The sequence below is a fragment of the Scomber scombrus genome, chromosome 21 (genome assembly GCF_963691925.1).
Source record: "Scomber scombrus chromosome 21, fScoSco1.1, whole genome shotgun sequence".
NCBI classification, from domain to species: domain Eukaryota; kingdom Metazoa; phylum Chordata; class Actinopteri; order Scombriformes; family Scombridae; genus Scomber; species Scomber scombrus.
Window position 1 is genome coordinate 8,033,974 of NC_084990.1, and position 16,991 is coordinate 8,050,964.

At 41.5% G+C, this 16,991-nt stretch overlaps 1 protein-coding gene across 1 annotated transcript in view; it reads left to right on the forward strand.

The window, feature by feature from the left end:
- Window positions 1-11,615: 11,615 nt before the first annotated feature.
- shisa8b (shisa family member 8b) overlaps window positions 11,616-16,991 on the forward strand; it is a 31,418-nt gene continuing 26,042 nt past the window's right edge. Inside the window, exon 1 of the mRNA XM_062442313.1 lies at window positions 11,616-12,280. Coding sequence (XP_062298297.1) covers window positions 11,616-12,280 — 665 coding nt within the window. The remainder of the gene's footprint in view (window positions 12,281-16,991) is intronic.

Consider the following 16,991-nt stretch of genomic DNA (forward strand, 5'->3'; position numbering starts at 1 on the left):
GACATCATCACAGTGTAAAGTCTATGGGCCGAAAAGGGACTTGCAGGTTGAAAAACTCATATGTGTTGGTCTGCAAACCTCCGGAAGTAATCCCCCAAAATTATAAAATGTTTTGGGGGAGCTATTATTTGATTGATTTGAGTCCAATATCCAGATCTTATAATGCATCCATGCCCTCAACAGAATTCCCCCAAACCCCATGGAATAGCGCCGGCCTGTGAATCCAATTTGACATAGTGGCCAAACCATGTAATAACAACTTCTAAGTCCATCACGTGATGCACTCTGGCCCCCCTCATATTACATTCCAGATATCATATATATGGTATTTTCCATTTGGTCCAATAACACTTGGAAAGTCTAAAACAGCCACATGATGGAAGTTAGCCGTCTCAACCACCATCTTTGAGTCCGATAAACAGTTCTTATTACATCCATTGCTCCTCGGTCTCTATGTAAACCAAGAGTAGTAGTAGTAGTAGTTTACTTGAAATGTAAACTTCAAGCCTGCAACAACCTTAGCCACAAAGGCTACTAACAGACAGCCATTTGCAGGCATATGCAAACAATCTGATGTCATTGTGAAGAGGAAACATTGCAAACAAAGCATTCAGAGCAGGTTGAAGTCCTGCTTTTGACTTGCAGGGAACATTTTTGCATGTGTTCACCTCAAGTTTTGAACCTTTGAGCATGTTTAATACATTCAACTTTTTAACGGTATAAAAATAACTAACAGCATGATTTGACCCCTTTAAAGCTGCATCAACTTTGTACCATGGCAGCTCCAAAACTGAAACTGAAATCCAGTTCCAAGAAACTCGAAGTTCTTTTTTCAACTTATTGGTTGTTACGGCAAAAACAAGAAGTCTATGGGCTCTACACATGATGCTGTTCTTGCAGCAAATCTCAAGACAGGTGTATTGTTACATACTTGTGCAGGTTCATAAAAATGTTGTGTCCAAGGTGTCTTCATTTGTTTTTTTCTGCACCACTACAAGGATAAAGAATCCTTTGCAGAAATCTAATTCATATATGCACAATACACACAAGAACAGGGACTCCTCCAATGGCCATTTTTGCCTTTTGGTGCATGACAACAGAAACATAAAGCAAAGTGTCACCTCTAGTTCACTTATTAAAGCAGCAGCCGACGCATGACCTTATATGTTCTCCGCTATGTTAATGCGTGAGGGGACAGACAGCAGCAGAGGAAGATATTTAAATTATTCTCCAGGCAAACGAAATGGAGTCATAGCAAACAGTTCCCCACGTCACATCTCATATCAACAAATCAAACCCCACCACCCCAAGGAGCGCTGTGAAGTCAGCAACATTTACTCCGGTCACAACATGTGGAGCACAAAATGTCTTTGACTGTAAACGTTGTGTCAGTCTGTCAGATCCTCTGCTATGTTGTTGTGTGGATGTGGCACCAAGCGGGTTCAGTCCTGCAGCATCGCAAACATCAGGCTCGCTCATTAGTTTAGTGTTGTGAACTCACAGCGTGGGCTGTCAAGGTTGGTGCACGCAAACCGTTCTCACACACTACACCGCACACTAACAGACTGCATTAGCAGATAAAAGACAAAGGATTGACAGCTGACACCTCAGGATCAAGCATTCACGCCAATGCAAGAAAGAAGAAAGAAAGAAAAACTTGCACCTGACACATAAACATCACATAAATGCTGCATCACCAAAAGTGCAACTTATACTATTTAACTTCCCACCAACTTCGCTTTTGTGTGTGTTTTCTGTGCTTGTTACAATACACACTGTACACACTGTCGCACAAGCATCATGTCGAAATGACAAGACATACACACACGCTGAACCCCCGACCCATTGCTTCATGAGGGGTTTTTAATTTGCAATTACCTTGTCCAGCTCTCTGAGGTATAAACTCTTTATATTAGAATGTGGTCCAATGAGACCTGAACAAATGACAGCACACACACACACACACACACACTCGAACCTGTGAAAACACAGAGTCCAGTGCATACTCCTGACCACATAAATGCAGATAAAACATTGCCTGAATTAACATATGCAATTGGTATTCATTAAAAGGCCCATGCATAAGAAAAGGCTTCATCAAACTGAGACTGAGATTAACTTGTAAAATATTGGAATTGCAGTTTCATTGAAATGTTCATTTTGAGAAATCAGCAAAAGACAATCATCTGCAACTGTCAGCAAAGAGACTACATATCATCTCCATTTTGATTTCATTGTGTTTAATTTGTTGATCCCCATCGTTCGATAAACTGTAAAAACATGTAAATATGTAGCGCGGGACTGTTACACAAAGTAACACCAGTGGCTGAATACAAAAGATCCACATGCCACGAACATGCATGTATGCAGAGCTCCTTTCATGATGCACTTTCATGACATTACACTCTATAAGCAGAGATCGATGGACTGATGTTTGTAATCAATCAGCTTCCTGTTCAAAGTATGCGGTCAGTCTGTTCGTCCCGGAGGTGCTGACCTTACAAATGTCTGACCCAAACCTCCTGCACCCCGTCAGGGCAGCTGAAAGAGACATCTGTCAGGAGGCACTAACGCTACACTTTGTGTGTGTACAGTATGTTACACCATTGCTTCCACGATCATTAGAAAATAATTTCGTGGTTTTTTTTTCAAATTCTGATGTCTGTGTTTCAGACTTACAGTCTCTACTTAATCCTTGAAATATTTTGATGTTTTAGAAACATGTTTATATGACAAACATTAATTAATATAGAGCAGAAAAATCATTGAAAGTTGTACATAAGAGTTATTTTCATTGTTTTGTGAAGTTAAGGCCAAAATATATTCCAAGGCTCCTTTAATATAAACTTCCATGTGACATAATATGAAAAATGTGCTGAGCCCTGATGGTCAAACTTTACATTTTATTGCATGTTGCTGTCCATTAAATTTGACATATACAATAGTACTGCAAAATGTTCCAGTTGTTTTATTTCATTATTTTAGGGGCCACAGATCAGCAATAGAACAGCAGGTTTAAAGGCACATTAAATAAAATTAACTGGCCTAAGTAGATGAATTAATGGTGCATGACGTTGGCTAACTCTCTGAAGAACCTATGACCTTTATTCTGTGTTCCTGCATACACACATTGAGACTGGGCTGTGTTAGTCACCTGTAAATGTCGGGATGTGCAATCGTCACTCATGCGATGAACAGGAAATGCCAGGAACAGCAATTGCCCGAGACGGTCACACAAAGCCGCTCACACACACAGTGTGCGGACCTGTGACCTGTAACTGAGCATAATGAAAAACAACAGAAGCAGCCTGAGCCTTTGATATGTACAGACCAATACAACACTGACTGATGTGTGGTTGTTAGATGCTGCTGGGCACTCCAGACCTAACTCCTTTCTCCATAGTAAACGTATTTTTTCATACATCAAGTAATAACACTAAGATTAGCATGTTAATTAAAATTATTGAATTTTAAAGTCTGTTCTGCACTAGGAGTCCCCAGTCATTTGTTTTTTTCCAAACCCTTAGTAGGGATTTATTCATCTCATATCGTGCCTAGCATTAGTGGATCATAAAATATTGGGTATGGAATTAATCTGCAGATGCTTCTGTTCAAGATAAGACCAAACTTTTCTATGGATGTCAGTTTTTGAGCCACAGCAAAGGGCCAAAATGTGGACTACAACTAACTAGGTCTATGCGACTGCTGGAAATGCCAATGTCATCACATGTATCGTAAAATGGTGAAGACTGCTGAAAAGACAAAGTCTAAGCTTTACAATATGCTAAGGAATATTATCAATATTTTTTTGAATTCACAACGCATCCCACTCTCAAGGTACTGAATATTTCCAACACAACCAAACACCTGATATTCTCAAGGCTTACGCTGCATCCTGACATACAGCGTGCGAACCGGCGCGCCAAACTGTCGATGACGATTTATAAGTATATTCCAAACCAATCAAATTATTGAGGGGCATAAACAAACTTCTGGTGCTATTTTTAGATTCCTGACATTTCCTAGTTGACGTTTTTGACATCTTGGACACATGCTGAGTGAGTAAAATGTGAAATGGTGTTTTGCTCAATTAATTTTTCCTCGTTCATGCTTGCTGTTCTCTGTTCTCTCGGTTCTCTCTCTGCTAGCTAGCTTGTAGCAGCGTGTACATTTCAACCAATAAGAAGTGTTTAGGGGCAGGACACGGCATCGAAAATTTGATCCAGATAGAGACATAGCGAGCGATTTTTTGAGGGGTGGGCGTCATGGCTGGACAGGGGGATATCAGGAAAGGCTGATTGAAAACTCATGCATTTTAATCACTTTTTCTCCCTCACATCGCTGTATGTCAAGATGCGGTGTTACACCTTAAGTAGAGAATTACTCAACAGCAGTAGTGATTTACTTTAGTTGATCCCACCTCCATTAAAAGGTGCCTTTAAATGATTCAAAAGCTTCCAGATGACATGTCACATCTTCATGTTAATAGTTTAAATAAGAAAAGCTTGGAGTTACTTTGAGTAGCATCTCTCTTTTGGCAGCGGCTAGCCACCAAGCTAACATGTCCCACACCTGTCTGTATACTGAATGCACACAGAGACCAAACTGATATCAACCCTCAGTCAAAACCCCGCTAAAACAACGAACAAACTGAGTCCTAAAGAAAGAAATGTTAAAATATGAAAGAATTAATTGTTAAAGAAATGTTTAGAATAATTAGAAACAAACGCATTAGCCATGGTAGCAGCTGTGTGACCATACACACAGCAGGGGCTTTGAGCTAAATGCTAACTCTAGCATACTAATGTTGATGAAGCAGTTAAATGATTACCAAGTCCAACATCTTCGTCTAACGTATTAGCATGCTAATATTTGCTTGTTAGCACCAACCACAAAGTACAACTAAGCTTATGGGAATGTTAGTTTTGCAGATATTTAGTCATAAATCTTTTGGAAAATCTGAAAGTTTTGACTGGATAATGATGAGAAGTCAGGAGATCATCAAAGTGATTACACTTCATCTTGATGGAGACATGATTGTCTGTACCAAATTCTATAGATCCATCTAATAATTTCTGAGACATTTCACTCAAAACCACAATGTCAACCTCATGTCTCTAAAGGAAAAGTCAGTAGGATGCATCCTCTCTGCACCATCAATGTCTGAATACGATTCAAAGAGAATCCATCCGATATATCCAATATTTCAAACTAGATCAAAGAGAAAAAAATAATGCTTAGACATACTAGCATCAGAAAAAAGCTGAATGCTTGTAGAGTTTTGTGCTCAATTTTTCAGGATGTTTCTCACATGGATTTTGTAGTTAAAGTTGACCACATGGGATTTTCCCCAGTAACGCACGAGGTAATGTCTTGACTTTTTGAAATGTAGCCCTCCAGCATGAGTTCATCTACTGTTTGTAGAAGTTTAAAGGTCACACTCTAACCAACCTCCTCCTTTTTATTTCCCAAGGCCCCCTGCGCACAGCAGCATCAAAGCCTCGCCTGGATCAATTCATTAAGGGGCTTCCCTCTGATCACAGCCCTGCACGGCTCCCTCAGCTTCAACTGGAGTACACTGACACACACACTGAAAACACACATTTACACATACACACACACATACACACATATACACAGACAGAGACAAACCAAGCCCCACCAGCAGCAATTTAAGTTGTTTTTTAATGCTCAAAATACTTTTTAATAGAAGTGATACGTCACCTTCCTTTTATCCTTGTTTCATATCTGCTCAGCTCTCATATCTAAATTAATGAGACATTCAGGTTTTTAAATCACTGCAGTTATATGAGCAACATTTTGTGCAAGGCTGATCCAAACTGTGTCAGAGTCTTGCAATATTTCAGCATTGTTTTACCCCTAATGAGATTGTTTTTTTGTTTGGAAGTATACAGTATCAGAGAATAGAGCAGTAGAAGTGGAACAGCGTGTATATATCATTATCTAAATGTAAAAAGATTGCAGCCGTTATTTCATTGTAGAGTGTGAAAGTTCATTCTCTCTGCTCAAGCTCCACTTACTAGCATTTCCTGAAGCTTTATAGCATGGCAACTTCATGACACGTGACCAAACACCACTGACTGTCAAGGAAGGCAATGAGATGCTGTTGAAAGCCCTGGAAAAAGCCAGTGAGTGGACATTGAGATCAGATTTCTTTTTCATTTTAGTTTTTGTTCGAGTTGCCTTTTCTACATCTGCATCATCTTTTTCTCTTTTTAGCAATTTACTACATCTCCCAGAACTCCCAGAAATACAGATAAGAGAGATTAAATGGTAGTGATCAATTTAATAAGACCAAGAGAAGGTGGCTTTCAGAACAAACTTGCTAAAGTGGAGTCTGATTACAGCAGTGTGCTGGTTGGCTGCATTCTGGTGTATTTTCTGCATCTACAGGTGTATTGCAGAAATGAGTGTCTGTGCCTCGTTTACAGTGATTCACACACTGTGCGACTGGTTTGGCGGCTCTTGAAAGAAGCCTTTTGATGTTTCAGATGACTGAAAACTCCTTTGTGTCTGCCTGAAATTATCTGAAAGTGATATTTGTCCAATTATCCATCTGAATCATAAACATTCACCAAAATAGACCCAAAACTGCAAAGTACACAAGCGACGGCTGGCGTGAACATGTGTTTTAGGATTATGATTTTTTTTTCCATTAACACAAAGCCAAAAAATGAATATTCATAGATGCTGTGAAGTCATCAAATGAAATATTCAACATGTTCGGGATATTCAAAGTGTCTACTAATGAAGGGGGCAACATTGCTCTCGTAAATCAGAGACCTGCAGGCACTTTGTGAATCTAGTTCAAGATGAACATTAATTCAATAGGATTATTTAGAATCCATTCAAACAGCATCTCTGCTTTTGAACCACACACAGAGCACCACTTTGTTTTCCTGTTTTTATCAAATAAAACACAAAACACGCCATGCTTTCTTATTTAGATGCCTTGTCATGTCTTTTCACACAGGTGCTAAACCGACAGAAACCAAAATGAAAGTGACATTTTCATTGGCTGCTAGTCCATCTTGTTTGTGCTTTAGGCGAGAAGGCAATTTGGGCATGTACAGGATTTCCAGAGCCGCCGCACACAACCACAAATCAAGGAGATGCTAGATGCAAAACATAAAGTAAATGAAAACAAGTCAGAGCACCTGCACACCTATTTCCATGCAAACACATCGTTTATTTTCTAAGCTTTCTGCCACAAAGCACAAGACAGAAAACAGAGCTCATTAATTATCAGTCAGCACACCTGAAGTGATAGAAGATATCAAACACACTTCATAGGGTGAAACATTCAGGAAAACCACAAAGCATTACATTCAAATATGCTCACTTTTAAGTTTCTTTGACAGGTAATGTTCTGTAACTATCCAAACACAGCAGAAAGGAAACATGATATAGAAGTGTAAACCTAAAAATGCAGTTCTTGACTAAATAAGCAACAAAGTTCAAGTTGAAAATTAACTCAATTCATAGATATCCCACAGACTTTACTCATGAAATTCAGTTAACCTGTCAAAAGGAGCACAACATTGGTGTTTAATGTCTACTGTGGCTGTAGAGGAAGCTTTCTAAAGTTGGAGGGGGGAAAAAACTGTGGGGAGTTTCGTTGTATACTTACAATGACAATAAAGATCTATTCTATCCTATTCCATGAACGTTTGAACCAACTTTCAAACCAATCTATTTAATAAATTATTTGATAGATAGATATTTCAATCTAGACCAGTGATGGACCAACAAGCCAACTGACATTGCCATCCATAGATGTTGCTAACGTGATTTTAAAAATCATATATAGATGAATTTATGGCCACATTTTACTGGGATGTGTAATATTCAACTAGTCCTACCTACATACTATATTGTGGAAATTTTCACTCTCTGGAACCAAGTACCGCAATGACTTCCTCGAAGTTCATTCCGAAAAAATTCAATCCTGTATTTCCTGTCTCAATAAAAGTATTTCCATGCCATGAAATCACACGATGAAACGCCTGATGCTCATTCGGGTTGCTGTTGGCTTGGTGACCTTCTGCACATCGCCATCCAATCAATACTCAGCGCTCGCTCTTACATAACACACATCTGTCTAGTTATACTGTATGTACACTCTGCATTTCACATCATGGAGTCATATCAACCAGCCTTCACTCATTTGATTTGCTCTTCCCTTCATCATCCTCACCCCATTATCATCCATCCATCTCTTCCTTCATTCTTCCATCTTCTACCTGTCGCCTCTCTGCTCCCTACATCCACAGCCCAAAACTCTCGCCTCACAGTTTTTCTTCCTTTTACTTTCTTTTATTTGCACACAGTACTGGTAAAAGAAATAAGGCACAAACTTGAAGAGTGGAACGTTTTTTTTAATTGAAATCGTTGTGTGTGTTTAACAATACGTGTTTTGTAGATATCGTAACTGCCTCTCAGTAATGTGCACCTTTGCCAAAATGATGATGGATTGAAGTTTAGTGTACAATGTTTAATATTTGTCTTCAGGTCACTAACCTCTGTTGTGCCTCCTCTCCAGGGTGTTGGGGCTAAAAGAGATCCCAGGGTATCTGAACACCAATTTAAAGGTTCCAGGAGATACCATGTGGTAATTAGTGTAGGGGTGTATTTTAATATTCTGTCCAAGTGTTTTTATGATTCTATTGTAATGTGTAACATAAATTAAGATCCTGCAAACTATTAGACGGTTATTCTTACCAAGTCTTCATTGTGGCTGAAATAAACACCTTCTGTAACTAACCTCTGCCCCGAGCCTCCTGCTTTTAAAAGTCCATCCCAACACCGTCTTTATCTCTCTTTTTTCTCACATCTTTTGGTCCTCAGCCAATCGTTTCTTCCTCCGATGTCCCACCTCTCCCTCCCCCACTCCGTTCCTCCCTTTCTTCTTTCTTTCTTTTCTGTCGGCCTCCTCCCCACTGCCCTACATTCACTCTTCTTCTTTTCATTCCCTCTATAACACTCTCCCTATCTCTATTTGCTCTTTCTTACGATGATATTCAGCATGCAATAGAGCAAAAATCAGAGGAAAGTGGAGGAAGCGCGGCGAGTTTTGCTCCAGAATGACAAGACATAAAGGAGGGGATTTTGGTAGAGGCGATTAGCGGAAAGCAAAACAAAAACCTCTTGTCAATCTGGCTTATAATTCCATTAAAATTGTACATATGGTAGTTTACTTTGAGAAAAGCGCTTATAATTAGCCTCGGCAGAGGCATCTGTGTGAGCGTGATAGTTTGTGCACATATGGCAGGTGTTTATCTGCACTTTTATACTTTTTTTCCCCATGTGCATGTGTGCGGATATGTGTCTGAACGTGTGTGTGCATGCATGTGTATGTGGGTCCGTGAGCGGCAGTCTTAAGCAGTGTGCTCTCTCCTGGACTCCTGGTTTTGGCATCTCCTGATCTCCTGCGCAGGTTGGGATTTAAACAAAAAAAGACGGCAAAGCTGGAGTTGGACCTGCTGACTGCTGAATCCTTTGTATGCAAACAGACGCTCACAACGCACACACATGCACACACACACAAACAAACATACACACACACACACACAAAACAGAAATCTGCAAACAAGTGTGCTATATATGCCCAAGGCGTGAGGGGAGGGTGGGGAAGAGACACTAAGAGACAGCAGAAGTAAGGATGGCGAAGTGGGAATGAGGGATTGGTGGTGGGATGTGTGATGATGCTGTGTGTGTGTGAGGGGGGTGGGGGGGCAGGAAAAGCAGGAGAGAGAGACGGGAGGAGTGATAAGTAGATGATGAGCAGGAGTGACCGCAGCAGATGTTAACTGTCCTCCGTCTGCCGAGCAAACACATTCGACATGCAGTGACACACTCGCAAACACACACACACACACACACACACACACACACACACACACACACACACACACACACACACACACACACACACACACACAAAAATAAACAGGGATGGAGAGACCAAAAAAAGACCAAAGAAAAAAGATAGAAAGTGATTGTAATGACTCATTTACATCCATATTTCTTTTCCCCCCCCCCAACCTCTTTTATGTTTTTCCCACGTTTCTCTCCTTCTTATTCTCTCTTTCCAAGCTTTTTTCCTCTGGGGATGATGGTAGATGCAGCTGGATATAACCCCCTCCATCCCGCACTCCCCCACCAAACACACACACAAACCCTCTCTCTCTCTCTCTCTCTCTCTCTCTCTCTCTCTCTCTCTCTCTCTCTCTCTCTCTCTCTCTCTCTCTCTCTCTCTCTCTCTCTCTCTCTCTCTCTCTCTCTCTCTCTCTCTCTCTCTCTCTCTCTCTCTCTCTCTCCTCTCTCTCTGCCTATCTGAGAGAGAGAGGAGTGGTAAACAGGAGGAGATCTCATTTGGTTCCTGAACTGTTGCCGTGCTCAGTGCAGCCACACACACATATACACACACACCCACACACACACACTATCACTCAATCCCTCTCATACAAACACATACTGTATATGCACACACACACACACACACACATACTCACACAGCACACAGGGGTCTTGGCAGCGAAAGATCCTAACAGTGCTGGACCACTCCGGACTCGCACCTGCCAGCACTGACTGAGCAGCACTTGAAGAAGAAGAAGAAGAAGAAGAAGGAGGGGTGATACAGGAGGAGAAAAGAGGGAAAAAAGAGGAATCTAAGAGGATAAGAGGAGCGTTTTGTGTTTGTCAAATCCCCCGGATCGAGTCCCCCCGGCTGACGATGGAGAACACATGAGGAAGAGAGAGAACTATGGGGACACTCGGGGGGAAAAAATGCTGCTGAGTAAAGTTTGTGGATATTTCTAGAGGGATTTTTTTTAACCCCTTAAACTTTGGGGAAGGATCACAGAGGAGGGTCGACTGTGCCAACAGTGCAAAGAGGGAAAAAAAAGGTGAGAGCGCAGGCTGTGATTTTATGCATGAAAATATCCACAAGCTTCCTTTTTATTTGTGAGACATGGTTTTCAAAACTAAAAAGACTGGATTATAATCTCTTAGTTTGAAGGTAAGATTTTTCATCTTTTTTTTTTGTCTCACTTAAAGCACAAATAACCAATTCATAATAGTTTTTCGGTAGGAGAGCTGATTCCAAACACTTCATTTGCTTTGAATTGCTCATTTTCACTTAGAAGTTGAGTGATGATCATCCCTCCTTTAGTGCTTCTGACTGACCTGTTTAAAACGTCCTCTGTCCTCTATTCATTATTGATTCCATAAGCATGTAAGATCAATAGATACATCATGTGTTTAATCATCATCTGGCTAAAATCAATTATATCTGAGTTTGCGGGAACATACCGCAGATCACTTTGTTCTCTGATTAACGCTGAAGCGTTATTGCGTCTTGTTAAAAGCAGCTTGATGAAAACTGAGAAAATGACTAATATTTGGTGTCTGCTGTGGCTTGTTATGTCATCATGAACCTATTTGTAACCTGTTTTAATGGCTTTGTGATGTAGAAAGGCATCTTCTGTAACCTTCGTCTTGTCTTTAACGCTCTTCCACTTGTCTCCAAACATCTCTGCTTCCTGTTCAGAGCTGCAGGTGAGACATTGGACAAAAAGGACTCTCCCAGCAGCATGGCGTTCATCAACCCTTCCTCCTGCCATCTTTTCCTCTTCTTTCTCTTCTACTCCCTGATCAACCAGCGCGCCCTCACCCAGGACCCATCTTCTGCCCCGGTAATGGTAACCAAAGGTGACCCCGCCATCGTCTCCACCACGGTCGCCAACCAGACAACTGCTAGCTACATCGAGACGACTCAGAACACCCCTATAGAGACGGGGCTGTCCACTCCCATCAGCGGGGGCGATGCGGATGATGAGGACTCACCTCCCGTTGGCGGGACGCGTTGCCAGGGCTACTACGATGTGATGGGCCAGTGGGACCCGCCGTTCAACTGCAACGCCGGCATCTTTCTGTACTGCTGTGGCACCTGCTTCTACCGCTTCTGCTGTCAGTTCCGCCAGCAGCGGCTGGACCAGAACATCTGCTCCAACTACGACACGCCCATCTGGGCCAACACCGGAAAACCCGTGCCCACCATCACAGAAGGCGAGGAGGACCAGGAACGGGACCGCACACACCTCATTGTCTACATCATCTGCGGTGTAGTGGCCATCATGGTGCTGGTGGGCATCTTTACCAAACTGGGCCTGGAGAAGAGTCGCGGAAGTGGAGGAGGTGGAAGCGGAGGAGGAGCAGGAGGAGGAGCGGGGATCGGGCACGGTGACATCAACACCAGGTGAGGAGCATGAAGATGTGTGTGTGTGTGTGTGTTTGTGTGTTTGTTTGTTAGGAGGGGGGAAGACTTTGGAAACACAAAAATTGGGAGTTTGTGTGTGCATGTGTGTGTGTTTGTGTAAGCCTGCATGTGTGTGTGTGTGTGTGTGTGTGTGTGTGTGTGTGTGTGTGTGTGTGTGTGTGTGTGTGTGTGTGTGTGTATGTGTACTTGCATGCGTTTTTCGAAGCTTTGCAAGAAGGTTGGAAAGTTGGAAATTCTTCCCAGGAGAAATCAAACAAAAGCAATTGTAATTCAGAGCAGGAAACTCAAAATGTTCAAGATGTCATTTTGAGTGACATTAGTAGGCGACGCACAACCTGGCAGCTGCGAATTTACAACTTTCAACTTTGAATGGAGCGCATGCGTATCTGTAGGCCTACTAACATCTAACATCTGTGCATGTGTGCACGTCTAGGACTTATCCAACAACACGTAACCACGTTTCTCCAGCTCATTCAAACCTATGTAGCTGTTTCCAAAACCTACTTAGACCAGAAGCTGATCCTTTTAAGCTAGAGGACTAACTGGAATTTTTGTTGAACTTAATATTAACCCTGGATACAAATAAATTCTTTGCACCGGAATTTAAATTGGGGAAAAGTCAGACCTGAAAGATAATTCTTGATCTTAAAATTATATTTTAAGAAACTTAGAATTGTTCTCTGAGCCGTGTCATTTTCTATGAGTTACTAATCAGCATGTTGTTAATGAGACCAGTAAGACACACGCTCATGTGTGTATTCACCACATGGATGTAGAAAGAGAACTGGATACAGCATTGGAGGTGGGGCCCTGCTCATTCTCATGAAAGTTGCTCAGTGGTGCACACTCTATGGGCCCAATGCACCCATGGAGCATGCTCAGTAGAGATTTCCACCAGCCGAGATGGCTAACCTCCGGTTTAGCCCTCTGGCTAACTTAAATGGAGGTAAAACAACTAAATTATGTGACTCTTCTTGACATTCGAAATGTGATCTGACCAAATGGACCTAATTCTGATGATTCAGTGAAATATGCTAAAAAAATGTATTTGATATCTCTAGGAAGTCTTTTTGGGCCCAGTAGCATCATGGGATGTTGTAATTGGCTTAAAATGGCTGAAATGGCTCTTCCTGTATCCAGTTCTCTTCCATGATACATCCATACATGCACATCATTCACACCTTATTTTTTACTTTTGCTCATCATCCTTTGAAAACATGTTTCTAATTTTACATTTTTCTTTGTTTTTATTCCTTTGTGTTTGTTTTCTTCTTTTTTCATATGTATTTCACTCCTTTTTGTACCATTTGCTTTGCTTGTAAGCATGACTTATATTTGAAATAAAAATAACATTTAAAAAAAAGAAAAAAGAAAAATGGAGTTTGCTGCGGTAGGTGTTTAAAGCCGCTCTCGAGTAAGGAACATCTTTCTGTGCAAGAGTTCCTTCTTTCAAATTTGCTTCATGTGTGCAAGGTTTATCAATACTTAATTGTTATGTCATTAGATTTTTTTTGTCTCCTTGAGCTGAGAAAAAGACTAGCAGCCACTTGAATAAAAAAGAAAACCTGGTGTAGAAAATAAGCTTTTTGGTCTATTACTGTAGCATCTACAGTGTGGTACTTCGGTTTTAAAACACATCTCTCCTGACACACGCACACACAACACACACATGTAAACACACATGGCTCCTGCTGCAGTTGGGTTAAACACATAGTCCAGGGTTCAGTCTGTTCCCCTCTGGAAATCATTACAGCAAACGGTGCACAGCATGGGCTCAAGTTTTCCCGCTTTCATCCAAAACTATCTAACCCTCGCTGCCTCTCCTCATTCTCTCTTCTCTATCCGGAGCAAAGTCTTTTTATATCTCTCCCAGCTTCTTGTTTTTGATCTTGTTTTTCTTCCTTAAAACGTCTGTCTCATCACGTGCCATTTGTTCCTCTCATCCTCTGGTTTTCTTTTCACACATTCCGCTGTTTATGTTCTTCAAACTCGTCTTTCATTCGTCCTTTTCTGCTTTTCTTCGCATCCTCTCCTGAGGCATGTGTCTGGTTTCAACCACTCGCATCTTTATTCATTCCTTTCTTTTTTCGCCTCCGTCTCCACCTTCGTTTCACCTTTAGCTCACCCTTTTCCATCATTGTCACATCTTACTTCTCTCTCTCCTCCCTCTGCTTTCACTTACTTAATGGCTTGTTTAAGCATTTAATTGAGAAAGTGGACACACACACACACACAAACAGATGAACTCCCTCTGCCGAACCTCCAAAAATCGACCAGCAGCTCTGCTTGCGCGTCTCCCATTAACGTGAGCCGCAAACTCATTCTGCGGATAACACACAGCCAGGATTAATATTTCCTGCAGGGTAGCACCTCACCGAAATAGAAACATTCCGGCTGCATAAACACCCTCCTTCTGTGAGCCCATCTCGACAGATTACCGCTCCTCCTTGAGATTAAACAAACTTCACCAAGATTACAGCTTTACCGTTTCTGGACTGCTCTGCCTGCATGCTCATTTAGTTATTAGCCTGCTGACATAAATCCCTGGTCCAAAATTGTACGTGTGACTAAGACCTCATGTACTCGAGGCACTTCATGAGGTGAAATGCATAAATAAGAACATATGAGAACCACCCACTTTTGGCGAAAGCACAAAAAGCAACATCTGGCCTTTGCTCTCATGTCGTCACATCTCTCCCACTCAGCCATGCACCTGCTCTTTTTTTTTATTTTATTTTTTAAACATTTATTAATTTTCCACCGCCTCCTTCTCTTCATCTCAACATTCTAGGAGCGGAATATGATTAACGCTCTGAAATCCCACCAGTTCTTTCCTGAATCAGCTTTGAAACTTAAAATCCAAAGTGAACCCCCTCTCAGATTACCCTCCTCCCACGCACACACCTTCTAATACATGTCCAACACAAACAAACACACACACACTTCTTTCAACGCAATCACGTTCAGTCTGTGTGCATGCCGCACTAATCCTCACCCAACAAAGGGGAACAGAGAGCGCTGCCTTAGGTCATACGTGTCACGTCTAATGAAAGGCCTAAAATGGAGAGGGGTTGGCGTTACACTGAGAGAGTAAACAAACGCTGATGACCTTCATTGTTGTTACGTGCGCACACGCGTGCGCGCAGTGATTTATAATTCAATTAACAACAAGAATGATAGTGGTGGCATTTAGGTTGCATGAGCACGGTTCAGATCACCACAGTGAACGCTCAGGATAGCCTGGAGGCGAGACGCACTGCAATACAATGGTCACCTAAAGCAAGCGCGGGGGGTCGAGGACCAACATGGTGGCAGCAGAGGTCACAAGGTCCAAACTGAAAGAGAGTGTGTGTGTATCTGTGTGTGTGTATGTCCGTGTGCAAATGTGGCAAAGCGTGAGTGTGTGCATTCATGCGTGAGTGTGTGCATGTATGTCTCTGGCCACCCCAGCTGCTGCCAACAGGGAAACCTTTCAACTCCAAATCAAATATAGATAAATAAAGTCAAATATTAGACACAGTTCACTACCCCATCAAGATCATGAAAGCTGCTCAAACAGCCTCCCTATGGAGTCCAATACATTTTATTCTTCAAGCGGTAAATATGGATGTTTTTCTTTACATTCTGGAGGTACAAGGTTTTCACATCGCATCAGCACTTCATGCACATGGATCTATATGTTTGACTGTGTTTGCAGGCAGTTTATCAGTGTGTGTGTGTGTGTGTGTGTGTGTGTGTGTGTGTGTGTGTGTGTGTGTGTGTGTGTGTGTGTGTGTGTGTGTGTGTGTGTACTGCAGTAGGCTTTTTAGCCATCGTGTTATGTAATAAAGGACACAGTGTCACTTAAAGGGTTTGGATGCTCTGCCCTGGTTTAAGGCAGGCACTCAATACAGTGTGGACATACGGACTCAGACCGCATTCAACAAATGAGATCACTTTTCCATTTCACCCTCTCTCGCTCTCTTTGCTTTTGATACACAGACACAAACACAAGCACTCATGCTGACACACACACACACACACACACACACACACACACGCACACACACACACACACACATCCTAATGACACCAGGATTTGGTGTCATACACTGTTATTATTGGACAGTTGTTGTGATTTTCAGGGACTCTGAACTATGAAATCACACATTTGTATTGCACGTATATTCACAAACTGGGCAACATACAGACTAATTATAGAGCTACAGGCTTAAAAAGTGATGTGTAAGTTGTAACTACTGGCTTTATTAATGCTTAAGCAGTGATATGCCATTATAAAGAAACACTTCTTGATTGACGTGTTCTTCGGCTGTCTAGCATTTCCTGCTTTGTTTTTTTAATAACGCTTTAATTCATCTTGATAGCTTATCAGAATGTGAGAAACTCATGACCCTCCATTAATGACAATCTAACATTTATAACTGCAGACTTGATGACTTGTTAGGAAATGATTTAGTCATTGATGAAGGCTTATGCATTTCTCAGTTTTTAATTAGCTATCAGGTTTTGGAAATTGTTAATCAAGGGTCCCTCCATTATAATAATCTGCAGTTTTGATACATAACAATTAAAATGCTCATTTAAGTACAACTGTTCTCTGAGGGAGGTGGAGGGGGGGCTGCAATAATAGGAGATTTTGTTAATAAGTCTGAGGCTCAAATGGTCAAACTGTTCATTTATTATAAAATCT